At 34.2% G+C, this 27,098-nt stretch overlaps 6 protein-coding genes across 7 annotated transcripts; 2 read left to right on the plus strand and 4 right to left on the minus strand.

The window, feature by feature from the left end:
- Positions 1–243: 243 nt before the first annotated feature.
- On the minus strand, positions 244–2,449 carry LOC101206863 (protein arginine N-methyltransferase 2). Its single transcript, XM_004142835.3, has 3 exons — positions 2,119–2,449; positions 1,241–1,636; positions 244–758 (listed from the first exon to the last, which is right to left on the minus strand). The coding sequence occupies exons 1-3, from the start codon at positions 2,390–2,392 to the stop codon at positions 445–447; spliced, it is 984 nt and encodes a 327-aa protein (XP_004142883.1). The 5' UTR covers positions 2,393–2,449; the 3' UTR covers positions 244–444.
- A 117-nt stretch (positions 2,450–2,566) lies between these two features.
- LOC101221387 (hypothetical protein) lies at positions 2,567–5,908 on the plus strand. Of its 2 annotated transcripts, XM_004142976.3 has the most exons (5): positions 2,567–2,894; positions 3,181–3,295; positions 3,473–4,105; positions 4,222–4,402; positions 5,542–5,908. In XM_004142976.3, exons 1-5 carry the CDS (start codon positions 2,818–2,820, stop codon positions 5,565–5,567), a joined length of 1,032 nt encoding a protein of 343 aa, XP_004143024.1. In that variant the 5' UTR covers positions 2,567–2,817; the 3' UTR covers positions 5,568–5,908. The 2 variants fall into 2 exon arrangements, with proteins under 2 accessions (XP_004143024.1, XP_011649573.1); XM_011651271.2 differs by lacking the exon at positions 2,567–2,894 and having other exon boundaries at positions 3,181–3,291.
- A 1,401-nt stretch (positions 5,909–7,309) lies between these two features.
- LOC101221149 (hypothetical protein) lies at positions 7,310–10,224 on the minus strand. Its single transcript, XM_004142975.3, has 2 exons — positions 8,059–10,224; positions 7,310–7,464 (listed from the first exon to the last, which is right to left on the minus strand). The coding sequence occupies exon 1, from the start codon at positions 9,885–9,887 to the stop codon at positions 8,076–8,078; it is 1,812 nt and encodes a 603-aa protein (XP_004143023.2). The 5' UTR covers positions 9,888–10,224; the 3' UTR covers positions 7,310–7,464; positions 8,059–8,075.
- A 4,362-nt stretch (positions 10,225–14,586) lies between these two features.
- On the minus strand, positions 14,587–17,199 carry LOC101206617. Its single transcript, XM_004142834.3, has 3 exons — positions 16,532–17,199; positions 15,659–16,006; positions 14,587–15,550 (listed from the first exon to the last, which is right to left on the minus strand). Exons 1-3 carry the CDS (start codon positions 16,964–16,966, stop codon positions 14,933–14,935), a joined length of 1,401 nt encoding a protein of 466 aa, XP_004142882.2. The 5' UTR covers positions 16,967–17,199; the 3' UTR covers positions 14,587–14,932.
- A 5,991-nt stretch (positions 17,200–23,190) lies between these two features.
- On the plus strand, positions 23,191–23,758 carry LOC101206381 (peamaclein). Its single transcript, XM_004142833.2, has 2 exons — positions 23,191–23,351; positions 23,457–23,758. Exons 1-2 carry the CDS (start codon positions 23,279–23,281, stop codon positions 23,639–23,641), a joined length of 258 nt encoding a protein of 85 aa, XP_004142881.1. The 5' UTR covers positions 23,191–23,278; the 3' UTR covers positions 23,642–23,758.
- A 791-nt stretch (positions 23,759–24,549) lies between these two features.
- Positions 24,550–26,497, minus strand: LOC101220916 (cytochrome P450 81Q32). The gene is made up of 2 exons (XM_004142974.3): positions 25,438–26,497; positions 24,550–25,324 (listed from the first exon to the last, which is right to left on the minus strand). The coding sequence occupies exons 1-2, from the start codon at positions 26,383–26,385 to the stop codon at positions 24,704–24,706; spliced, it is 1,569 nt and encodes a 522-aa protein (XP_004143022.1). The 5' UTR covers positions 26,386–26,497; the 3' UTR covers positions 24,550–24,703.
- Positions 26,498–27,098: the final 601 nt, after the last annotated feature.

Raw genomic sequence — 27,098 nt, forward strand, 5'->3', positions numbered from 1 at the left:
TTGCTTAGACTATATTTTGCCAGTTTTTTAACTAGCCGCCAGAGCAGGTAAAGCAGGCAGTAAAAATATGGATAGGCGTGTGAGTTCAAGTTATCACATGAAAGGGAAAGACGTTCACATTTCTTGCATTAATGACACAACGTTCTTAGACTTCATAGCCTCTCTCCTTGAGTCTGAATCTCCATTTTTATCTTTAGTTATAACAAGTCGCAGTCAGAAGAGTAATGCTCGACAGAGTAGGGCTTAAAGAATGATGATGGCAACTAAATCAGTAGGCAAGTATTACACGGATCGAATCTTTCGGTCCTAAATTTAAAATAAGTTCAATGATACACATCACTGTCTGATGAACTTTTAGCTCGAGGGTGCAAGGAATATTGATAGAACATGATTGTTTCAATTTCTCCAGGGTACAACAAATGCAAGTACATGGTAAAAAGAGTTTCATTCAGAGTCTTGTATAGACTGAGAAACAGGAAGGTAATATGTATCAAGTTGCCAGTATTTGTGCTGTACTCCTTTCCAGACTTCTTCCTCCAAACAATCCTTGACAGGTAAGGGGATGAATTGGGTAGAATACCCCAAATTTTCCAGTTCAAGAGAAACTATATTACAATAAACAACATGGAAAAATGCATTACCTCCACAAAGACCATTAAAAAATGAGTAGATTCCCCCAGGCTTTAACAATTTTGGAAGATGTTGGTGAAAATCTCTCAAGTCTTCATAGTATTCTCCATATGTGTCAAAGAAAATACCTGGACGCAGGAAGCAAACGGTTATGTAATTTTAAAAAAATTTAGTTTATTATATTAACATTTGGAAATTGAAAGAACGATCAGTCATTCAAAAAGTTGAAGAAATTAATCCTATTGCTAACGATGCCGTATCTATAAGAAAAGATATGAAAAGCATCTGAAACCAAAATAACGTTTTTCTAAACGACTCAACATTGCTATAAAAAGGAACTTTAAGATTCCTTTTCATATCCTATATATTACGGATGTTCATATAAGTTATAAATCATCTTAAAATGCATATAAAGGAAGACAATGGCTTACAAAACCTACGAGACATTGAAGTTTCTAAAACTATAACCATCATAAATGGAAGTTATTCATCATGAAGCTAAAAAAACTAAGGAACTAAGTTCAAACGTCCTTAAACTAATTTAGATACGGAAGAGAAACATGAAATATTACTACGATAACAGATAAAGAGATTGCAATTAATAACTCACCATCATAAGATTCAAGTTGAGGTAGGACATCTTGCCAACGACCAAATATAATTTTAACATTGTTCTTATCACCCCAACCAGTTTCTATCATGCGTTTATAAACGTCTGGGTGAGCCTCAATAATTGTATGCATAGTGGGGGAATATTGTTGAATGGCTGTATCCACTATACCCATTCCAAATCCGACGTTCAATATGTGACTACCACCCATGCAAACTGCCTTCGCATGAGCTTCCATCAATGGTTTTTCCCAAGCCATCATCACAGCTTTACTTTCAGCATCCATCACTTTATCTTCACTAAAAGAAACTCTATCTTCCAAATAATCCCCATTACATACCTCATTGTTGCTTTCTTTCCTAGCAATGGTCCCAAGAACCAACTCGGCTTGAATCCCTTTCACATTGAAGCAAAATAATAAGAAATCCAAGTCTAATATAAACAGAATTACAGAGAAGAGGTTAGATTGTCCAAGATCCAAAATATTATAAACAGCTCTTGTCAGAATTAGTTGGCGCAAAGATATGGATAAATACGTTAATATGAAGTCTTTATCTTCCTCATATTCTGCCACCCATTAACACATGTGGTTTTATAGCGTTACGCTCATTTGTTACAAACAAGAATAACGGAAATGGACCAAACTGATTAATTTTAAAAGCTGGGATTAAAGGAAAAGCAATACTTAAATCAATTACACATCTTGTACTTACTAATCATCTAAGTTTACCAAAGAATTAATTTTTTTGCGTTGATTTAATACGAAATGTTCAAACAACAGTGCAGTTACACAGAGCACAAGCTATACAACAAGAATTACTCTAGTTTAGAATCAGTATGGATTGGAAGGAAAGAAAAAAGATAGCAAATCCACATACCGGAGTTAAGCAGAATCTGGAAGACCTCCTGGTGGCCAGCCTCCAGAGCAAAATCTCCGGCAGAGAGATTGGAAGGAGAAAGCGCATTCCATGGTGCACCATGTTCCAGAAGGGTCTTAACAACCTCGGCATGACCATGCTTGGCAGCGTGCATTAGAGGGGTAAGGCCCTCACCGTCGAAAAGAGTAACATCGGCACCGGAATCTATCAAAGCTCTGAGTTTGTCGGCGTCGCCGCCTCGCGCCGCCACGCAAAGTTGCTCGCACTCGTCCATGTCCACCAGTCGCAACGCAAGCGAGGGCCCGTTTATGGGAGCCCTAGATGTTAACAAGTGAATTTGGGCTTTCAGCCCATCTTTTTTAAATGGGGTTTTATAGGCCCATCAAACCCGCTAAAACGACGTCGGATCGTGTGGCTAAAATGGCGCCCGCCTTCAAGCTTTTGCACCTTTGTTAATTCCACGCGCCACTGCTTCTTCTCGTCTCTTTCAACATCCCAACGGCTTTCCTCCTCCTCTCCTTCGCCTCTCTGCATTTTCCTTTTCCAAGTTTTTTCTAGTTCTCTTCTTTGTCCCAAATTGGCTTAGGGTTTTTGTTTCGTGACCATCGTTATTTAGTTTTCTTTTCCTTTCTGTTTTATCTTTTGATTTACTGGGAGGGTTTCTTTTTCTTTTCTTTTTTTTTCTTTCTACAAACGGATATGGCTTCAAGTTTCGATCGATGGGAAAAGGATTCGTTTTTCTCAGCCGCTGAGGAAGTTCAAGAATCTGCCGATAGGTACTCTTTCTTTTCTTACGGTTATGAATATGTTATTGGAAGATTCGTACTTGTGAATTTGTTTTATTGATGGACGAAAATGCCTGTGATATTTGTTGTTAATTAAGACATTGAGAACGCAAATTGGTTCTCGTTTTTCTAGATTTTGTTTGTGTTTGGCTTTCTTGTCTTTTTTTTTTTTTGTTCTTTCGCTGGATTTAGATTTAACCTGGATAATGCTGGTGTCCTCTGTTTTCAATCGATCGGATTGTCATGGACCTTTGTCCTTTTCGTTTATGTATTTCAGAGTAGAATCGACGTATAGAACGTGGGTACATGCCAAGAAAGATGACTGCAGCATTTGGAACTGTGAGGAGCTCGGTAGGGATTTACGCACTGCTCTTGGCACCACCAAATGGCAGGTGATCTCTCCCCTAGTTTCGTTTCCCGCTCCCACAAAAATCTCTCTGCTTTTCATACCTTTGGCTAACTAGTTTCCTTATCGTGGGTTGAGGCATTTCTCCCCTCAAGACTTTTATATTCTGCTGATCGCCCTCGTATGTTTTCTAAAAGAGCTATAACTTGTGTTGCCAACGCAGTTAGAGGAGTTTGAACGAGCTGTGAAAGCAAGTTATGTTAATAACTCAAATGATGATGCGAGAGATAGGCACCGGGAATTTATTTTAGCAATTGAGGATCAGATTTCAAAAACTCAAAGTTCAGTACAAGAGTTATCTCAATCAAAGGGAAAACCCTCGATGCCTTGGATGAGGCTGGATGAAGGTGAAAGTGAAGAACTAGCGATGTTTCTTTCAGGACCTTCAGCAGCTGAAAACAAAACTGCTGTTAACAATGTTGTTAGTAACAACGAGAACCCACATGGGAAGAATGAAGAATCAGCACCGGCTTGTTCAATTAATTCTCATCAACCAGTTGAGCAGGGTTCTCACGGTGACAGAGATGAGAAGTCCCATGGACACCGGAGGACAGCTAGCGCTAGTCCTGACATTGGTTCCTGGAAGATTGCAATTTCGGGAGTTGATTTCCAACAATGTCCTCTAAATGGAGAAACCCAGAAACTTGTACGAAAGATCCCAAGTTTTTCAGGGTTTTTAAATAGTGTTGAGTCTGCGTCAAATTTCAAGTGGCCAAAGAATGGCTTTAGGAAGTTGAAAGTATTAGATAGGCATCAAGAAACGAATTCAAAATTGCAATCCCCTCAATCAGCTAGGGTATGCATTCAATTCTTTGTTATTATTTCTGTTTGTTTTTTTTCCAATAATTGTGACTATGAGCTAGATGTTTTGGTCTAGTTTCTTTATTCTAGTTTCTGTTCTTTTCCGTGTAGGGTATAAATGTTGGATATGAAAGAAATAAGAGTTGCTTGGATAGTTGTGATGATTTTTATGATAAGCAACTCTATGGCTGGTATGGATCTATTAAAAGACAGTTTCAGAGGTCTATATATCAAATGCAGTATAATAGGCCTGTTCAAGTGACACTTTCAACAGTTCTTATTGTCTCACTTGGTAAGCTTTTCTTTTATCTCAGTCTTATTTTTCATGGCATATTTCTTATCTTTTTGTCTCACTCATGAAGCAATATTTTCTTATATTAGAATGTCGGAATACAGTTTGATTAATTCTCTATTTTCTGAGAAATGCTGTTCTGTTAAGTTGTATCTTTGAGTTCCTTCGGATCAAAGTGCTGGAGGAGTGTATGGACAGGTGCTATTTTGTAATCACATATGGAGAATGTACATATGAACGTGCTTCCTGTGGTTCATCATTCCCATAATCTAAGATTCATAAGATATATGGAATTATTTATGCATTCAATTTCTTGTTTTTTATTATTTTACTTTTGTTTTTTTATAACAGAGGAACAATCTATTCTAGGATTGTTGTTGACTGAACCATTATTGCTTTGGCTTTTTCTCACCGTTCCTCAGATAATTATTGTTACGTTACCATCAGGTTCAAAACTGACCCAACTTTTTTTTCAAAACACCGATCTAACTTGAGTGGTTAATATGTATGTTAGAAAATGTAGGGAAGGAATTTCACCCCCAAATATGACTGATTAGGTTTGGTATCAGTTAAGTAGTTTATATGTTTTGGGGAATGGGGAGTGAACTCTGGGAGTTGTGTATTTTACAAGGGATTTCAGTTTAAGGGGCGAGACTCTAGCCTCCAAAAGGTTTTGAACGTCATGTTTTGGGGATTGTCTTCCAGAGAGAACCTCTAAACTTCCTCTAGGAGTAAAGTTCTGTTACGATGGGCAATGTTGCCAAAACCAAGACTGACATTCATTTGACTTTTTGACTTTAAACGAAATTTTGGATTAGTTGTTTTGCTTCCCTAGATCCTCAAGAGGTCGTCTTCCTCTTAAAGGGACTTTCACTGCTCATGGAGCAGCAGCCTAGGCAAAGATTGGTAACTCATCCGAGGATTTTGCATTTTTTTTGTTTTTCTAGAATCCCTATTTTGTTGTGCATTGTTGGTTGACTCTGATTTTTCCTACACATTCATATATCTTTTTAGTTCTGATATTAGATATAGGTGTAAGAGGGGGAATGGCTTCTCCCTCTTCTTTTATTTTCTTCCTGGGTGTGCAATTTTCTCAGGAGGGACATTTGAAGGCTTATGTCTGTTCTTTCCTTTTGCAGTTTTGGTTTTACTTCGTGTGCTGTAAGAAGCTATTTCTCTTCACCAATTCTTGTAATGTTATGTTATTGGATCAAGAAGTGAAATGAAACGCGCGAGATCATCTAACCTTATATTGGGAGATTGCTTTGTCTTGCCACGCAGGTTCTTGTATATTAAACATGTCCTAAGATGTATGTATATATATCCATAGTTGAAGCTTGAGAGGAGATACTTGAGTCAAATCACTGTTGTTTACCAAATTATAGTTGATGAAGAAGTGAAGTCCGTGTATTATTTTCTCCAGAGACCAAAGTCTGTCCTTTCTTGATACCCACTAACGTATTTTATTTTTATGACCATAATGACAAGTACTAATTTTCAGAGTTATACTCGGACAATTATATTTTATAACATTATAAATGAATTTTATGACTATCAAAGAAATTTGTAAGAGTTTGAATAGCTAATTTTTTTTTCTTAGATAATTGCATACTTTGCATCATTCCATCTTCGATGCTTAACTCAAATCATTCCACCTTCCCAGACTCGTTTCCAAAATTGTTTCTCCATTGTTGAAATTAAACGATTCATTCTAGAATGACATCCTCTCTGTTTCCCTATTTTGGTTTTTACTCATATTTATAAGGTTAAGGTACCACTGAATCTTTAGTTAATTTCAAAGCGATGGACAAATTGTATTTAAGGTGAACAAATTGTATTTAAGGTGAATAGTTTTCAAGTGCATTTTCAATTTATTTTCCTTTATTATTTTTATAAACAAATTAAGTATTTTGTTCTAATTCTTGACTAGAATTATATTCAAATATAGGAAAATGAATTAAAACATATCATATATATACCAAAATTTTAGATGTTATATTTGTAAATATTTATAACAATTTTGTCATTTAAAATAATTCTCCTTACAAAAATACTAATTATTTTTATTTCGTGTGATATTTAAATCTTGAAATTTTTTTTTACTATCATAATCATTAGGACCATAGTCATATTTTTTTAAAGAAAAAGTTGATAAAAATGACTTCAAATCAATTCAATTTGTGTTATGTTATAATATGATCTCATTTATATCAACTTTGATTTTAAAAAATAAAGAAAGAAAGAAAGAAAACAAGTGGGTTATGGCCATAAATTTAACTTACTGTCTTCTGTACTAAAAAAATTGTACTTTAACATTCTGGTCATCCTTACAAACATGTATTATATATATTTTCCCTCACATCATCAAACTCCATTTTTGTTTTTAATTTAACATATGGAATAAAGATTATTCGATCCTCTAACCACGTCGAGAGGTTGCAATACTACTACTTTAGATAGTTGAATCACATCTTAGGGTTACCGCACATTAATAACCAATTCAATATAACATTAAAACATCGATTTTCATTTAGGTTATTTCAGTCTTGAATCATATACCGAACATAATATAAACCCTACATGGATCTTTCCACTCTCTCTTAACCATTTTTGGAAAAAGCATCAACTTTGTACAGTGCTCTATAATAATTAATTAATTGGTTTTCTTCAATCGTACTCCTAAATTGTAGTTTTAGGGTTTGCTTTACAGTATTAATATTATCATATGAACAATAAATTGAAAAGGGTCCAATTAATGTATGGAAGATACTGTATATTCTAGTTCAGATAATCAGGTTTAACTTCAGTTTAATTTTACGATCATGCAGAGATTAGTATATATGTTTGAATTAATATATTGTGGGAGTTTGACTTTTAGAAATGCATATATGTGTATATAATTAAGTATTGTGCCAAAATATATATTGTTATTACTAAATTAAACCATGAAAAGTAGAGTTCTTTTGCTTAAAGCTATGAAAATTCTTGTCTGAAGCTTACATTAAATCAGCAACATAAAAAGCTTTCCTCTTTGAATTTTCCATCATTGGTCGCAAAAGAACCTGCAATTTCAAACCACCACACAGCAAAAAAAGAACTATTTATTTTTTCTTTTCAATTTTGTCCCAAATCATTCTCTAAAGTTTCAATTTTGTCTCAAATATTTTAATGAATTTGTTTTAAAAAATTCAAAAGAAAAAAAAACCCTTTAAACAATTTCCATTATATATATAAAATTGAAACCAAATAAAAATATACCAACTTGCCCTTAAAAAACACATTTGTATTAACTCGTGACACATGTTTATCTTTTTTAACATGAAATTATTATCTCTCAAGATAATATCTGTTTTATTTTACAAAAGGGTAGCTCGTATATCTCATTTAGTAATATGGATCGTGAGTTCTCTTTTATCTTTCTCTGTATTATCAACTGTAGGGTTACTCCAACTTATTAGTTTTTAATAATTCTTTTACTTTTTCCCCACAAGATCATCACGTCATATAACTTTAAACATGAATGATGGAAATCAATATATTTGAAAGATAAAAAGTTTATGAATCCATGTTAAATAGATTACACTCTAAAGTTTTAGAATATATGAAACTTGGCCATATTATATATTATTTATATATAAAATTACTAAGTTGGGTACCTGATCATATGAATTGTTTATATAGTCATGGTTGTTCTGATCATGGTGTTTCCATTCCTCTCACTGCTGTTGTTAGAAGAATCTTCAGCTTTTTTCACTTGAGTTGTTGTTGAAGCCAATTTCTTTAATCTCGCTGTTGCAAAAAGCCATGTTGCTTCCATTTGTTTGCTAATCATTCTTGCTGCATGATATGGAATCTTTATTCTCTTATTTGCACCCTCATCCATCTTCATTCCACCATTCACAAACATTATGCAATCCATTAAGCTCTCTTTTGCCAATCCTTTCATGTCATAAGCTTGTGATCTTCTCCACAAGCTTTTACTATGAGAATTTGTTGGATTTGAGTAACATAAAGCTCTAGTTGAGTCACTAATGGCTTCATCTGCTTCTCTCAACAACAAATGACATTGTGATTTGTTGCTATGAAGAACCATTCTCTGCTTTCTCAACTTCAATGGACATATGTCTAATCCTTCTTTGTATTTTCTCAAAGCTCCCTTTGTTTCTCCCAATCTAAACAGTTCATTTGCTTGTTGTTTTATGAGATTAACCAATGCTTTCTTCTTTTCGAGCGTTTCCTCACCCAACAATTTCTCTTTCCTTTTCCTCTCCACTTTAAGATCCCAAATTTCTGTTAATACCCTTTGGAGATTTTTTTTGTTCTTCAAGAATAATTTGGTTTCCGTTTGATGGTAATCTGATAAGAGAGCTTGTGTGATGGATTCACCTAAATTGATTCCTGTTTTATCTCCAAGTGTTCTGATTTCCACCAAATCTATGAGATAAAAGGCAGCAATTTCAATTACTTTGTACCTTGTTTGTGAGTCTTTCAGGAGGAGTAGAAGACATTCAATTCCAATGTATTGCCAATCATCTGAAGATCTTGACAAATTACAGAGTGTTTGAACTATGTCTTTGGATTCTGCAATGAACTTCCTTGAAGATTTATTGTAACTCAAGATTCTTATGAGCCCAACTCCACCGGTTGAAGTGTAATTTGACAATCCACCCCACATTCCACACAAATCCTTTAAGAAATTTGGGTTATCGTTGCAAATGAGATTCAAACATTTGCCTTTAGAAGCAAAACATTTGACCAAATGAAGACACCAACATTGAAGTTGACTAGCCCATTCCTCTGCTTTTTTATCCTCAATTTCTCTCCCACCAATTCCTCTTGTGAGCAAATCTCTATGATATTTCTCTCTATTTTCTTCACTTGATCCAACAAAACTTTCATACACTAAATCAAGACAAGAAGATGCAATCTCCATGGCCCATTTGACAATTTCTTCTTCATATTCAACGAGTGCTTCAAAAGTTGAGTTGTAACTAGCAAGATGACCAAGTGCTCTAACAGTAACTCTTTGTTCAACCCAACTCATTTTTCCTCTCAAAAGCTCCATTAATGGTGGAATAACTCCTGATTTCACTGCTTTCTCTGCAAACTCAGCTTTGTGCATGGTGTAAGAACCAATAACATGAGCTGCATAATATGGGATGTAAATGTTTTGATTCCTAAGAAGCCAATTTTTGTCCTTGAGGCCTCTTTGGATCAAACTTGCCATGCATTCAAATACACCAAGAGAAGGGTATTCCTTGTGATTTGGTTGAGCCATGGCTATGTGCCAAAGTGCACTTAGGACAAGGACATGATCTTGGTCATCACTATAAGGTAACTCATTGAAACATTTCTTTAATCCAGCTCTTCTTGTTGCCAAATGGTTTTCTTTCATTAAGCAAAAGAAACAAAGGGAATTGGTGCAAGATGTCATCTTGGAACGCTTTGTGGAGGTGGTATTGAAAATGGGGTTTGTGTTCTTCATTTTGTACTAAAAAATTTAGGGCTTTGGAAGAAAGTTTGAGACATTAGGGTTTCTGGTGTGATTTAAGATCAGAAGTGAAGGTTTTTTTTTTCCTTTCTTTTTCGAATGAGGGAAAGAGAGCAACAACGCGGCGCATGGAAGCTCGAGTTTCTATAATTGAACTCATATTGTTTAATTTAAAAGTTTCGCATTCCCATAATCCCAATCCTAACTTCTCATAAAAAGTCTAAGAATGGAAGAACTACATGAGAAGACAAAAAAGTTGAAAACTTTGGACTATTCACGTATACCCACATATATTTATATTTCAAATAAACTTAGGTTGTTTCTAAATTGAGCAAAGTATGACGATATATGACACACAATTCCGATATATATATATATATATAGTAGATTAAAATAGTTACGTTGTTTTAAAAGTCAAATTATCTACACTTTTTTAGGTGAGGAAAATTATTTTTCCGTCGCTACAATACTTTTAGAGTAAAACTTCGAGGAGATAGTATGTCAAGAGCAATACATATACAGTGTTAAAAATCCTGTGTTGAAAGTCTCTCAATTTATATTCGATCCTGGATCTCTTGTGCCTTTATACCGTTTCTTATATGTGTGATAAGTGTGCTAAGAAGGTCTCAACTAGCTGAGATGTTCCTGTGTCTGCCCATTGATCCCTCAACCTGTAGTTCTTTTTTAAAAAAAGTAATAGATAGAGTAGTTCAATATAGATAGCTTTCGTTTTCAATACATGGCCACCTTTTGATTTTATAAAGATTAAAAGAACAAAAAAAAACAAGGAGAAAATGGGGTGAGATGGCTAGGGCAAGTGCTTCCCACGTCAGAAAGCAGCTAGTAAGGTAGTGGTCCAAAAAGAAGAAGAAGAAGAATGAACGAAAGAAAGAAAGAAAGAAAGAAAGTGATGAGAAGATTACAAAAAACAGTAAGAATTAGGATGCAGATAGAAGAAATTTGGGGGCAAGAAAAAACAAAACTTTGAGGTAACCTAGTAATATTTGTCATCATATTGTCTGAAAAAACATGATCTAGGGGCTAACTTATCTAGAGCTATATAGCTTAGCTAGGCCACTTAGCTGCCCCTATCTTCAAAGTTATATTCAAAGTTCAACAATATAATTCAGACGATATTTCTTTTTCTATTTTTTCTTTTATCAGGGTCTTTAACAAAGAGGATACTTATGGTGTTGAAATTAGGGTTACTGATTATTTTTTTTTTACGTTTTTTTATTTTTTGGTAACGAATGTTGTTAATATTTATCGTTTTTGTCACAATATTCTCCACAGGAGAATAAAGCAGTCCACACTATATTCAATATCATCTTTCTCTCTTATTTTCTCTCATTTACTCTTTGAAAAGCAATTTGATAAGATCTTGTGCGGTTGTAGAGCGTCAAGCTCAACCTTTCAATTATACATAACTTTTCTGGGCTAAGGTTGTTAGAGAATATATATTATTTAGGAGCGGAGACAAAGAAATGTACGTAACCTAGCTCATTTGTTCTCAATATTTACTTTAATTTTCCTATATTTATTTGTAGTTCTTCGAACATTCCTTAATCTAGAAAGATAAGTTTTCAAATAGCATTGTCTCTAAAAAGATTTGAAGAGAGAATTAAAAGATATAAGAATGGGGTCTCGATTGGAAAATGGCATGGGGGTGGGGAAATAATAATGCAGACACACACAGTAGTGCAGAAGCAGATTTTAATTATGATTCAGAATAAATAAAAGAAAATGAAGAAATGAAGTACAAAAAATAATGTGAAAGAGCACAAGTAGGATCTCAGCAGAAAAGAAGGAAAGGGACCACAAATTCACTACTATATACTTAGAATTAAATAGTAAGAAAAATGTGAAACTTTTACAGAAAGGGTGATAGTTATATATAAATTTCTCTTATTATATACATATATGTGTGTGTGTGTGTGTGTGTGTGTGTGTGTGTGTGTTGAGAGTATGAGAGTGTGATAAGGTTACTCGTGCGAAAGAAGGTGACAGGAAGGTCAGGGTTTGAGTTTGTAATTGGTGGAATGACTGAACCACACGCTCAGTGTGGCTCAATTATATATATATATATAGTTGAAATTTAAATCTGATATTGATCATTTTGTTTGTGGTCCTTCCCACCCCCACTTCAACCCTACTTCATGGACTTAACCCCATTTAATTATTCTCTGCATATGGTGTGTGTAAAGTGATAGCTACGATACTGCAATTTTAAATCATATGTAAAACTTTCATTTCTCTCTTCCAGCAATAACCAAACCTAGAAACTATGTGTTGGAATTCTTTTCTTTTTTTCTAGGCTTTTTCCTTGTTAGAATCCTAGAATAATTATGGAAAGATTATGAGAATGTATTCCTTATTTTCCTAAATTTTTTCCTTTTTTATTCCATTGTGTACTCTATTTATTCTCCCTTGTACCTATTGCTTTATTCATTAGAAAATAATAACAACACAAACAATCGTGGTTTTTCTCCCGGTACTCGGGTTTTCACGTAAATTGGTGTGAACTCGTTGTCTCTCTTTTCAATACTATGAAACTGGTATCATTTACATATGACCCAATTTTAGCCTTGTTTGATAACCTTTGTATCTCCACTTTCAACTAGCACAATCAAACAACAATTAAAAATATATAATATATATCGTTTCTTGATCAATAGCAACTATTTGTAGGTAAGATTGATTTTGTTTGCCCTTTTTCCTTGTTAACATGTTTCTTAAAATGATTTGGAGGTTACACAACACATATAATAATATTGCTCCAAACTAAGCACACTTCTTGAAAAGTTTGGGAGTTCTTATAATTAAACCACTTAAAGATTAGGGATGCTACTTATTTGTGTCAATAGTAACTTTCAATTCTTTTAAACATTTTTAATCATATATCTCTTATTCATATTCGTGGATCAAAGCAGTGATGTTAAGAAGTTTCTGTCTTTTGCATCTCTCCTCCTGTGTTGCACAGTACTACAAGGGAGAATATGCAGTAGAGATAGATTTCGTAGTTCAGTATTTTGCTTGAAATACTTCATGAAAATTTTGGGATGGTTTTTGAATTCTAACATCTCTATCAAGCTAGTAATAGTTGCACTGATTTTTTTATACAAAATTTTCGGTTATTTGAGAAAATTAAATACTGTATATATTTTTCTTTCAATGGCAGACGTTTAATTAGCTAAGTTAAAAATAAATACCAATATATTCTAAATGGGATAACAAATTATTGACAACACTCCTTGAAATAGGGTGGCTAGATATCCCAATAATGAAATAGTTTAATCATTTTCTTCAGTTGTAGGTTTTTCCACTTAGCTATAAGTCACAATTCCACTTTTTTTAATGTACATGATTCGCTTCCACCCATTTTGGGCTTTGCTAATTATCATGTGTAGATGAATTCATAATTTGGCCCAAAAAAATTGATAAAACTGTCCCACCATTATTCAAATTTTGATCTTTCACCCAAAATTGGGTATGTTAGTTTGCTAAACTTTTACTAACGTGAGATGAAAGAGGTGGGAAGCGAAGGAAGTTTCTTTTTCTTCTTTTAAAAAGGAGTGTTGGACAGTACAAAAAGAATGGAATAGTAGAACTACGCCCATGAAAATTTGAACATTCAATTTCAAACAAAGAGTTAGGTATAGGAATGTGCTTGTTGATACGAAGTCATAAAATCTCAATGCTTTGAATTAGAAGCACGATTGGACGTCAACTACAATATAATAGCTGTAAAGTTTTGCCTAATCAATGATTTGGTGATGAACTCAACGATTTTAGGAAACTCATCAACCAACCAGTCTATAGGGAGTGATCTACCTCAATCTAAATCCAAACTAACCATAATTTAAAAGGGAAAAAAAAGAGAAGTCATCAACCAACCAGTCTTGTAAAGATTCTAACTCTATCTAAATCCAAACTAACCTTAATATAGTTAATACTCCAACTCAACCCAAAACTGTTTGAGTACTTGGGTTTGATTAGCTGTTGCAAGAATTTGCAAGAGTTTAAGTTAAATTTGTGAGTGACACCAATGATGTAGTGATTCCAGAAAAAGCAAAGAAAGGGGACAATTTAATTATGAGTCGGTGGCATTAGTCTTCCCATTATCATAATAATTAATAGGGACCTCAAAATTTTGAAATGATCTTAGCCTTTATCTGTACTAAGTTTCAAATCCTACAGAATTGAAGTTAGCGTGGAAAAGGAAAAAGGAAACCAACATGGGACTCCATTATTTAACATGTACGTACCAGCAGAGTGTAAGGTTTAAGCACAATAATAGCTTCTCATTTGCTCTTGAAAACGATCAATTAAACCAATTAACTACTTTTGTTACCTTTACCCCTTCTAATACGTAATTCAAAACTCACTCTGTAAAAACTAACTTGATAAGACCACCCAATAATGGGACAACACAAGATTGTATTATCTATCTATCTCTGGATCAACAGTTCCTTCTGCTGTTTCTTATTCATCATTGTCTTTATGCGAATAGAACTAAGCAATCATGCAGCTAAATGGATCCAAATCTGACTTTGGATGGCTTATGAGATCAAACAGAAAATGTTTGTTAATGGTTCTGATACGGCACGAATCTTAATTTACTTCTTTGTAATCAATATTTGATCTGTTGGTTTATGATTTGTTAAGATCAGTATGTAACACAAAAGGTCACAAGTTCAGGTAATCACAAACTTAAGTTTATTATAAGAAAATAAGTCTAACTCATTGAGATGACATTTGATTACAGTTGGTGAGAAAGATAGAACTTCAATTATTACAAGGAAAAAGTGATCTGACTTTGCACAAGATTTCAAAAGGAGTCTTTTGGATGAGTATTGACAATTTATCATGGAACAGGGGAAAATTTTATGAATGGCAATGCTCTATTTACAAATTTAAAAGGGTATTTGATCCCAGTTCCTATATGTGCTATTAATTATCTCAAGGAGTTCTAAGCATCTAAGCTTGCTATCAATACAATAACTTACTACAATCTGTTTGTTCCTCTTCATGAGTTCCCCTTACGCTGCATCTGTATTCCAGACTACATTATTGTCGTCTAACTTGTCGAGTGCGGCTACTTTAGCATGTAATGCTTGTGCTGTGACAGCGTTGTCAATGATCTGATCCTGTGGAAGCTCACAAGCTTCACTCATTGAGGCAAATCTTAGTTCAGCAGGAGGAATGAAACAATCTACAGATAAACCAGGGACATTGAATGCTACTTCTTCAATTGTCCATGCTTCTTCCATCCTGGTCTTAGTGTGGCTCATTGCAGTATCTCCAAACCTGAAGAGGGTTACTACCGAGCGTCCCGAGTGCGCAATCATAATCCCCTCAACGGGTCGGTAATCGTCGAGAAATGAATTGATTGTGGTCTCCCAGTAAACTGCATCACCTCCATTGTTTTGTATGCGAGTCAAGTGAGAGTCTTCCAAGTGCACTAGGAGTCCAGTTTTCTGACTGAAATAACCAAATAAAACATGTCTTATAATCTCTGCTGGCCCTTCGCTCCTTGCCTTCAAGGTTGCAGGATCTGCACAGAGTTTGAGGATGAAGCAGTCCTCATCGTTTATCTTCTTTTCCCCAGTGCATCTTGCATTGGTAAACATGCTGGCAGTTGTTTTGGGATCAAGTCCCTGAAAAATGGAGCAGCTTAAGCAAATGGTACGAATAGGGTGTTGTCAAGGGGCAAGGCAGAGAGATAATGACATGATAGACTGAAAATGAACTTTCCGTGGTTTCACCTGAAGCGCACGGCGCAAAGGTCTAACTGGCCCTTTCGCACAATGTGCACCAAGCCAAGGTGTGTGCCTCCATACAAGCCTCCCATTGCAACCAGCATGAACCTTGCTGCCACCAAGTGCAAGTTCTACATACCACATGTCTGGATTCATTTGCCACAAGACAAACCCACCTGACTCAGCATCTTTCGAGGAGTTCCGGCTCCTGATAACTCTGTTAGCAGTTTCAAACTCAGAAGCTACCATTCTCACCTTCCCCATGGCATAGGCATTTTGAATAGAATTTTGAAGCTTCTGGCCTCCTGATGCAGCCGTGTACTGCTGTAGTATATACTGAGCAGATGAAGTTTCCTGAAAAAAAATTCATCCAATCATGTTATTCAGAAACTTAAAGCTATTTGAGACTAACAATGAACTCGAAGAATAAACATACAAGAAAGGGGTAAAAAGGAACCACATAAAGAAAATTTTATATAAAACCTACATTACTCAATCTGTTAATTATAACAGTTCAGTGTAATAATATCCTAAATGCAACCATCAGCAAGTCAGAAAATTCTCAAAACAAATCAAAAAGAATAAACCTTAATCACAAGTAAATATGGAATCGACCAATCTAAACAAATATTCCCCCAACCCATCAAAATATAAACGCATTAAATCAATCCATTTAGGCAGTATGAAAAGTTCTCACAAGAAACCCATAAACATTCAACCTAGGAAAGGCATTATTGGATTCCCCTTCCTCCAACCCCCCTGTCCCCTGACTCAAGTAGGTAAAGGAAAGCATGAATGGGGTCTTGTGAAGAGAACAAATTGGGAAAGATTTGGAAAAGAAAAAATAAATGAAAGAGCAAAAGAAAAAAAAATACTAACAATGGGGGTATCTTTAATGCTGAGATGAGGCAGGGGGTCGGAAGAAGAAACATGAACAGGGGCAAGCGGAGCACCCAAAACACCAAGCAAAAGCCGCAGATCGGAGCGTTTATAGGCAGAGCAGGAAACAGAAGGAGCTCTACAGAGCTGGCCCTTCATCCATTGCGCCCATCTCCCTTCCATTTTGGAATCATCAGCATCAGTTTCATCAGGACCTTCCTTCAAGGGCGACAATGCCTCCGCCGGCCTCAAACTCCCGGATCTCCCAATCAAAAGCTCATGGCGTGAGTGGCGGTGGGCGCCCTTCCTCCGGCGCCTCAAAGTGGTAGCAGGAGTGGTACTAGGAACAGGGCTTTTGGCTCTTGATTTGCCCGGAGAAAGACCTCTGACAACTTCATCTTTAAGGGAGGAGAAGAAGCCTTGTTTCCTGTCCATAACCCTGAAAAAGAAAAGAGAGAGAGAATAGGGAGAAAGTGATGTTATTGGAAGATTGGTGAAATGGGCTGTGGGTTATGGGTTAAAGAAAGAAGAAATAAGGGAGAGTGGCAGAGGAAGGAGTCTGGGACAGTGAGAACAAAGCTCGCTAAAAAGCAAAGAAGAAGCATAAGCATAAGCATAAGCATAAGCATAAGCATAAGAAAGATTGAGACCAAACGAGAAAATGAAAAATGAAAAAGAAAAAGAAGATAAAAGGATGCCGTTTGGGAGAAGGAAACGCTAAACACAAACCATTTTCCTTTTATTTTTATTTATTATTATTATTATTATGTGATAAATATTTGGGCTTTGTAATTTGATGAGGAGGAAACCGATGGGCTTCCTTCTTTCCATAATCTAACTGTTTTCTTCCCTAATTCCATATTAATTAATATTTATCATTCTCACGTGCAATGCACGTTAGTTTTACTTCTTTTTTGTTTTAAAGAGAAAAGAAGAAAAATAAAAGAGGAATTGGGGAATTTAAAGAAAGAGAAAGATTATAATGGTTGGTTGGGAAATGGAGCTGCTACGACACGACAAGACCAGATGAAGACGCTTTGTTACCAGACTGATAATGAAATATGACGCCGATACCTTATCTTCTTCTGCACAAAAGGCGGCGCTCTCCCCCCACAATCGCCGTCGCCAACGGTGGTCGATTGGATTGGATTTTATATTCTTCCTTCTTTTAGGGCAAAAAATTACCAAATTAATAATATTACTAATTATGTTGATTTATATATATATATATATAACCAAAAAAAAAAAGCAAAAAGAACTCGGCGAGGAGAACGCAGAGGGAATCGAATGTCGCAACCAAGTCTGTAAAGTCTACGGTCCAATGATCAACGGCGGTAAGCATGCGCCAAAAGTTTCTCTTTTTTAAAAAAAAATTAAAAATATATGGTAATAATGGTTAATTTTTTCAATAAATGTTTTAGATTGAAAATTAATAAAATATATATATATATATATATATTCTTTTTATCAATTTTGCTATATTTATATATTAAGTTAGTTTATCTCTAAATTCAAAGAAGAAACAATTTTATCTTTAAATTCTTTGAACATCACGTTTAGTTACTGGTAACTTTTTAACAGTTTTAATATACTTTTAAATTATTTTTAATTTAATAATTAGTTGATGATTAAAGATAAACTCGACTTCAAACAATAACAAAATCTATAAACCAATGAAATTCAAGTCGAGTATGATTAAAATGAATCTAGAAAATGAGAGTACCTCTTGGTTTTGGCTCAAGTGAGCATGTAAGGTTGAGGTTGAACCTACCAATGTACCTAATGAGCATCAACAGATAGCACATAGAGTATAACCCTAATAAAATAGCACATATAGTATAACCTCGTGAGCATCAACCCAATGAATTAGAAAAACAAACTTTATTTGAAAGAACTTAGGTCATAACATTTAATATAAATATCAAACATGAGTGTGTAATTTTCTTTTTTATTATGTATACCACGTTATTTTTAAAATTATAAATGAATTGTTTTTATCTATTATGCATGTATTTTATTTTTTCAAACTATGGCATCAACAATTATAATAATTTATACTTTAATGCATGATTAATTAATATACGTTAATATTAATGGTCAAAAGTGTGAATTTAGTCAAAATTGAAGAAAAAAACCCATACAACCTATTTATAGACTAAATAGGAACAAATTACATAAAATCTAAAAAACAAAATACATGAAGAAATGATTGTGTGTTTGTTTAATTTGTTAGAAATTAAGGAGGAAGGGGTTGGAAGTGTTTTATTAAGTTTGATTATTATAACTTTTTGCTTCAAATTAAATTAAGGAATTGATCCAATCTAACCTACCTTGGCAATACGTGAAGAAATTATTGAAAATGACGATATATTATTATTACTGCTCTTCAGATATTATATTATATATCAAAATTATGATTAGTACTTTAATGAGAATGTCGTATTTGTGTTCCTACAAATAATATTGAATTCACACTTTTAAAAAAAATATATAATAATAATAATTGATAGAATCCAATACCAAAAGATTTAAAAGGAAATATAAGTGAAAAGTGACTAAGAGCAATACGAAAACCACCCATTCATTTTGATCTTTTTTGTTCTCTTCTTTTATAATTAAACCAAATTAAATTTACATAGTTAATCAAATTACTTGCCTCGATTTGTCTTTTACAATAGTTTATATATACATATAAAGGTAAGAGAAGTAAAATAACAAGGAAAACTGCTGAAATATTAGGTAATTCATGACGTTGTATGATAAATTTAAAAACTTATGTGGAGTGGTTAGAATTTTATGATGAAATTTCATACGTTATTGTTTTGTTTGTATGATTTATAATTGATATAATTGATTTTGTAGAAGAAGAAGAAGAAGAAGAAGAAAAAGGAGATATTATAGGTGGGAAGGAAGGGAAAGGAGTTTTGGTAAAGCATTGAATGCGGTCCTTCGGTTAGGGATATGGGGAGCCCAGCGGCCAGCTTTCGATATTTGGGTTTTCTATTTTTAATTTTACTTATTTTAGAACAAAGTTTTTTTAAAAAAAAAAAAATATTTATTTGATTGAGAAGTTAATATTATTAAATATGAATGAAGAAAATGTAAGTTGAAAGGGTGTGGTGTGTGGTAGCCACAATTTTACGCATTCAATATGTTGAGATATTGCTGTTGCTTTGCTTCCTCTCTATGTAATTTTAATTCACTTTTTTTTTGTTTTTTTTTTAATTTTAATTTCTCATGTTTAATCTATAACTCTACATTGGATTTGTAGTTTGTCTTAAAATTACTAAAATTAGATCATACAAGAAAGAAACTAATTTTTAAGCTTTATTAAAATCGCCTCTTTTTTTTTTTAATCAGGTTAATTTGTAGTAGTTGAAATTTTTGAAATAAAACAATAATGTATCCTCATGGTTAAACCTATGTATTTTCTAACTATTTTAATTTCTTTTATGCTTTACAATTTTTTTTTTTACTCGGAGTTATAAATATATAATTGTGTTTAAACTAATTGAGTATGTTCTCAATAGCAATAAGTTTGTAAGGATTAATAACTCACTTTAAAGATCAACACTTCACATGTTGATGAGATATTTTACCATAGAAACTATCGGTCATTCACTTGGGAATCTAGCTAGAGAAAAGTTAATGAAAGATCAAAAAGGGTAATTGATGGGAGTTGAGTATGGAGGAATGATATATGTAAAGATGAACAATTGATAAACTTCTAACCTTAAGAGAATAAGTGTATGTATCATTCTATTAAACTTACTTTATATAATGGAATTAAAGATTTGAAATAAAGTTGTAGTTATTTTAATGAGTGACGTTTGATATTTAATTTGAAGGTAGATTTTATAAATGTTGGTAGTTGAATGTGAAATGGAAATTGGTGTAGAGGTTAAAAATGAGTGGAAAAGTAGGGGATGGGGCAGTGATAATAACTTAGGGTTATTTCCAAATTGGTGAATTCGAGAGCTTAGTAATATTGAATGAAGTGAAGGGAGATTGAGGTTGAGATTAAGTGAAGAAGTGTCCCACTAACTTTTATGTTACTTTATAAAGGAAACAAACAACGAAAAAGCAAAATAAAGAAAACACCTTTTTTGCTAGGAAGCTTCATCTTTTTCTCTCTATCTACACAAAGGAAAAAAAACGAAACGAGTATCCTTGCCACCGTCACGAATCCAAATTTTTTTGTTGATGGAGGACTTTATAACAAGTTAGACAAAAATTTTAAAATTAATTGAGATATGTATTTACCACTTCGTTGAACTACAACTATTGATATTAGATTGATTTTTTAAAAACATTTATTATATAAATAACGTAAAAGTAAATAAGGTTCGAGTCCACTAGATCCATGTTAAATTATACGTGGATGCCTACCCCGCTTATCTTTGCTACAAAATTTTCTTTTTTCAAAGTAGAAAAATCAGCCATAAAACAAGATCTTATGAACTTCTCGGTTTTAGTTTTTTTTTATTTTTTCAAAGAAAAGTTATTGTAGAAGAGAATTAAGAAATGATGTAAAGAATACCTCAAAATCATAATGACATTCCAAGGCCATAAGGAGGGATGAAGTACGAATAATTATACTCATGCTTAGGTTAAAAGTTAGACTACGTTAGTTTCTATCATTTATTTTCAATTAATTATATTTTTTAGTATAAAATTTATTGATTGTTTTTAATTAATTTATCTAGAAAAAAATAGATGAAAATGTGGTAATTAGATTCAAAATATTAGTATACACACTAACATTTTAAAAAAATTGTAAATATAACAAATCGTGTCAAAAATATTCATGATAGATTGGGTAGAAGCTCTTTGCAAAAATAGCAAAAGAAATTATGAACTCCTATTTAAAAGTCGACAGTCTTTACGATTAATGTCTGATAACCCTAATTTTGCCATATTTACAATAAAAAAATAGATACGATGAGATACAATTTTTTTAATACTGTGTATATTTAATTGTATATAAAACTATAAGGAATAGTTGCAAATTTAACCATTAGATGCAAAATAATTAACTATATAGCAATGTTTTTAAAAAATTGTAAATATAGTCAAATTTATCAAATTTTCTATCATCGATAGATTATGTTGTAAATATTGATCTATCATACAAATCTACCGATAGTTTTACTATATTTGCGATTTTTTTTTTAAATATTGCTGTATCTTTAATTATTATTTCTAAATTGTTTATCAATTATAATTATCCAAACCATAAATATATAAATTTGAGCTGATAATGGGCCTTTTTCTTTTCGGGCTTTTGCATGGGCCTCTTCTTCGTTCCTACTTTCACGACTTTTGCTCAATGCTCGGTTCTTCGGGTCCTCGGGACTTAGTGAAAGAAAGGATGACAGATGCTTTTTCTAAAATATATGTTTCTGTAAATACTTTTCAAAGAGATAATTCCACCTGTTGTTGGGGTGCATCAATGGTTGATTTATACCTCCAACCTTCAAAACCATCCATTTTATTCTTTGTTTAAATTCTTAATATTATAAGTTTACGATTTAACAGTTCTCTAACCTTAACAACTCTTTACATTTAACACGACTTGAAAAGCAGTTAAATAACTTCGTTTTTTATTTTGATGGAACATTAAAGCCTATAAGCCATGGTTGCAAAATTTGGGAGGTCACTGTGGACTTCTTTCAGGTATGGGTAACCAAGTCATTTTGTAGTTTTCCAACTATAACCAAAGTTCTATTATAAAAAAAAGATGGAATAAAAAAATAGAAGGTATCTTTTCAGCATTAGAAACAGTATCCATAATAATAAGAGCATGTTTCCATTATTCCATAGCCATACTTATGGATAGAATTATTAAAAAACCACATGAATTATCTAAATGATAGATTAAATTTCTGTACTATGAACATTAATTATGCCAACTGTGTGCTAAACGCTTCAACTTAAAAAAAGTTGACACAAACTGAGGACTTACAGTAGTACATGTTGCTTCAATAGTATTTATGAAAAAGTTAACAAAAAATAACTTGGGTTAAGAATATCATTAACATTATTCCTCGGTAAACAGTTTGGATAGAATATTAATTTATAATACTAAACACATTTAGTTTTGGTGGTCTCCAATCCAACTTTCCGGTCTACTGATCTTGTTACATTTTCAAAAGATCATTTTTTTGTCTTTAATTTTTCATACATGTCCCCCAAGTAGCTCCTACTTTGAAGAAAACAAAAACGAGAAGTTAGAAAACTTCTCCCGAAGTTTATGATATTTGTGTGTATAAGGCTTATTTTTCCCACTCTCGCTTCACTCGGTCAAATGGGGGAATCTCCTGGAACATGAAACATGTAATGGCCGTGTGATCACCTTGGTAGTGGTAAGTGAAGAAGGTAGACGGTGCAATGAGAGGAATCCACGTACACATATGCACACTGCAGTGATGTGAAGGTGTCAAAATTTAATTGGTGGGTTTCCATACCAATTATTTCCACGTAGAAGTTGAAACCCCATGTAGAACTTACTACACAACCAAAAATGGTAGAAGGAATCTTACTGCTTACTGCTTACTACTTACTACTTTCTTAAAAACAAAAAAAAAAAAAAAATATGACAGTCTGGAATGTGCTGGTCGATTTCACTACCATTTAATAATTACACCCTCCTGAAAACCAAAGAAAAAAAAACGCTTTAAATACCCTTCAAAATCACCCAAAAGATCTCACACTACAATTTGCCTTAGTTTGTTGTTCCTCAAGAAAATGAAGTTCCTTCATCTTCTTACTTGGCTTCTCCTTCTCACCTCCTTCCTGGAGCTCTCATTGGGTGCCCCAGGTAAAGAAATTAATTAACGTTTGAAACTGAACAACAACATCATATCATTAATTTTATTGTAAAGATTATAACGTACGGTTTTTTTATTTGTTTTGTGTGTGAAAGGTTTCTGCGGTTGGAAATGTAGAAGGAGATGTTCCAAAGCTGGGGTGCGAGATAGGTGCATGAAGTACTGTGGGATATGCTGTGAGAAATGTGGGTGTGTGCCGTCCGGGACTTATGGGAATAAACACGAATGCCCTTGCTATGGGAACTTGAAGAACTCCAAGGGCAACTCCAAATGTCCTTAATTACATTAAACCCTAAACCAGCCTTTACTTTATTGCCTTTTCCCAACCTATGTTTCCTTCTGTACGAACCCTTCTTACTTTGACTAAATGAAATATATATTTACTTCTCTCCAACTATATCTATCTAGACTTGTATGAAATTTACAATACCGTTAACACTCAAATATTGCTCCACCATTCATTAGTAGAAAGGGCCTAACATGTGATCTTAACCCCTTTTCTTAAAATATCTATCTTATTTACCTCTCATTTATTTTCATCTACAATAATTTTTTTAGATGAGCACAATGTTTATGTTTGGAATAGATTATTTTAATTTGAATTATGATAGTATATTTTTGAACTGTTAATATTATAAAGTTGAAAAAGAAATAGTAGAAGTTAAAACAATATGTATTTTTGGGTGGAAGATAGTTTTAGTAAAGATTGAGTTGTTCTGTATAGAAGGATCGTGTTCACGTGCGGTGTACGATGTGACAACTAAACTTTTACTATTTCTTCTATCCAATTAATTCAGGTAACTTTAATGCATTGGTAAATTTTGTAGTACCATCTCATTAATTACCCCAATAAAATAAATTCTTGTTACACTATATACTTCAACTTGTATAAAAATAGTCCTTTCATTAATAAATTCACATTTTCTAATTTCCTCACTCTAACTTGTTTGTAAGTTCAAAGATAAATCATAATTATTGTTAGTTAAAAAAATATATATTGAATTGAATTTTTGTTAGATTCCATTGTGCAACGATGGTGATCAAATGTAAGATCATTGTTCCTTTTTTTAAAATAAATAAATAAATAAATTGATTTTAGACTATTTTGAACCTAAGAAACTTCAAAGTTTTAAGAGTTAAAATGGTTGGATTTAGATGTAAATACTATTGTGATATTAAAATTTGCAATTAATCAATCATAATTAAAGCCTATACTAGTAAATATGCTTCTTCTTCTATTAAGGTGGTAGGTGGTAAGAAATTATAGAATTCTTGAGGAATGGAATGGAGGTATCAAAAGTAAAGGTTTTGTTTAAACTTCAATTTTCCTCTCATGGCAGAGTCAAAAGGTGGGGAGAAGTCGAAGTAAAATGGGGCGAGGCCTGTAGTTGGCCCATAATGGTCTGGCTCTGGGCATTGTAAGGCCACCGCCTTCGCTCATATCCACCATCTCCTCCCCCACTCTCCGCCACTCAAAACACTGAATCAAACACCCCAAAGTAAGCCCCACCATCCGCATAGCCAATCCCTCGCCGGGACAACCCCTCCGCCCCGCCCCAAACGGCAGCCACCGCAACCCCTCCTCCACTTCCCCTGCATCCTGGAACCTCTCCGGCTTAAACTCTGCTGGGTCCGGCCATGAATCACTGTCGTTTTGAATGGCCCAGTTGTTTACAAGCAACATTGTGCCGCGAGGCACGTGGAAGCCTCCAACGACGCAGTCTTGGGAGGACTCGTGAGGAACCAGCAATGGGGCGACTGGGTAAATGCGGAGGGTCTCTTTGAGAACAGAGTTGAGGAAGGGTAGGTTTGAGAGATCGGATTCTTGAAGGAGTCTGTTTGGACCCACGTGGGTGTCGATTTCTTCTTGAACTTTGAGGAGAGAATTAGGGTGGTTGAGTAGTAGTGAAAATGCCCATTCCATTGTTGCTGATGATGTGTCTGTCCCTGCTGATAGCATCCCCTGTTTATATGTATATCATCCTAAATTAATTGATGGACAACAAGTTTGTATAATAGAACTAACTGTTAAACTTAAGGACCAAAGGAAATTTGTTGGAAGGAAAGAACTTTTACTTGCATCATGCCTCGAATGAAAGCATCCGTATAATAGTGAGGTTCAGTTTGTTGCAAATCCAAAAGAACATCCGCCATTACTCTGGATTCTTTCATTTCATCTCCTTTATCCCTTCTCATCCTTCGTCGTTCCTCAATCAAATTCTGCATAAACCCATCTCTCAAACCTTGTAATCTCTCCATCCTTTTCTCAATTCCACTCCACAACCCAACCCATTTCAAAAAATTTGGCAGAAAGTCCCCCATATTCGTAGCCCCACTCACTTTAAACCCTTCTTTCACAATCTCTCTGAATCTCTCTGCTTCCTCCGATTCTCTCTCCCCGCAATACCGCTTACCAGCGATCATCCTCATCATCACATTAAGAACCGTCTCGAAAAACACCTTCTTCATCTCCACCATTCGAAACCCATTTTCTCCAGTGCCTCCGCACAGCCTGCGAATCAAGAACTTCACTTCCTCTGTTCTCACGCTACCGTACATATGGATTCGGGCGGGTGAGAGAATCTGGAGGGTGGCGATGCGTCTTTGGTTGCGCCAATGGGGTCCATAGGGGGCCCAAAGGATGTTTGTGTAATTGCAGCCAAGGTGTTTTCCGACGGAGAGGCGAGGGCGGGAGGCAAAAGCAATGTCGTTTTTGGTTAGACATTCTTGCGCGGCGGATGGGGAGGAGATTAGGAGGACGGGGCGGGAGCCGAAGTGGAGGAGAAGAATGGGGCCGTGTTTGGCGGAGAGTTTTGCGAGGGTGCGGTGGAGGGGGTTCTTGAGGAGATTAAGATGACCAAGAATGGGGAAGGAACCCCCAGGCGGGCTCGGCGGGAGCCGCCTCTGGCCAGGGTTATTGGATCGAAGGAAACGGAGGAGGAGGAAGATGATGATTATTATTAGTGGGAAAAGTAGAAGAAGTTGGTCAAGGAAGTGAAGAAACAACCCGACGAACTGAAACATTATACCTTAATTAGTAGAAACTGGCAGTGAAATGGGAACAGATTCTACTAATAAAGGATGGACATGGGATGTGGGAATAATTGGATCAGAATTAGATTTGATTATAGTGTCGCTGTTGTGTTAATGGCGACAAATAAAGGATTTAACATTTACTGAGATGATAAGAAGAAGAATATTTTGATCTTAGATGCTCTTGCAGTTGCAGCCTGCAGGCGACTCTTTTAAGTTGTAATGCAAATTTACGTATAATCTCGTAAAAATCGACCCTGAGAGTGGCTTGTGTTATTTCTTTGTGTAAAACAAAACATTGAGATAATTAATAATTATCATCAGTATAAGATTCGACTAATACCTGTGGTTTTGGTCTAAGCAGTTCTTATCGTATGTAAACTGAAAATCACGTATAATTAATAAACAAAGTATGTATTCATTTGGACTACGCCTTAAGTTTGTATGCAAACAATCATTGAGGTCTTTTTTCTCCTCTCGCTGCCCACAAACTTCCCTTCTTTCATACATATGTGATTTTCCTTGTGAAAATATTTTGAGTGATACTACTTTTTTATTATCAAATAAACGTTTGTTCAATAGTTTTAATTTTCATTAATCCTATTATATATCCTAAATTAATTCGACTAAATGATCGGAATTGATAAATGAATAATTTGTTTTATTAAGAAATATCAGTTACGTAATCAATCTTCCAATAAGTA

This window comes from Cucumis sativus, chromosome 2, assembly GCF_000004075.3.
Source record: "Cucumis sativus cultivar 9930 chromosome 2, Cucumber_9930_V3, whole genome shotgun sequence".
Taxonomy (NCBI): domain Eukaryota; kingdom Viridiplantae; phylum Streptophyta; class Magnoliopsida; order Cucurbitales; family Cucurbitaceae; genus Cucumis; species Cucumis sativus.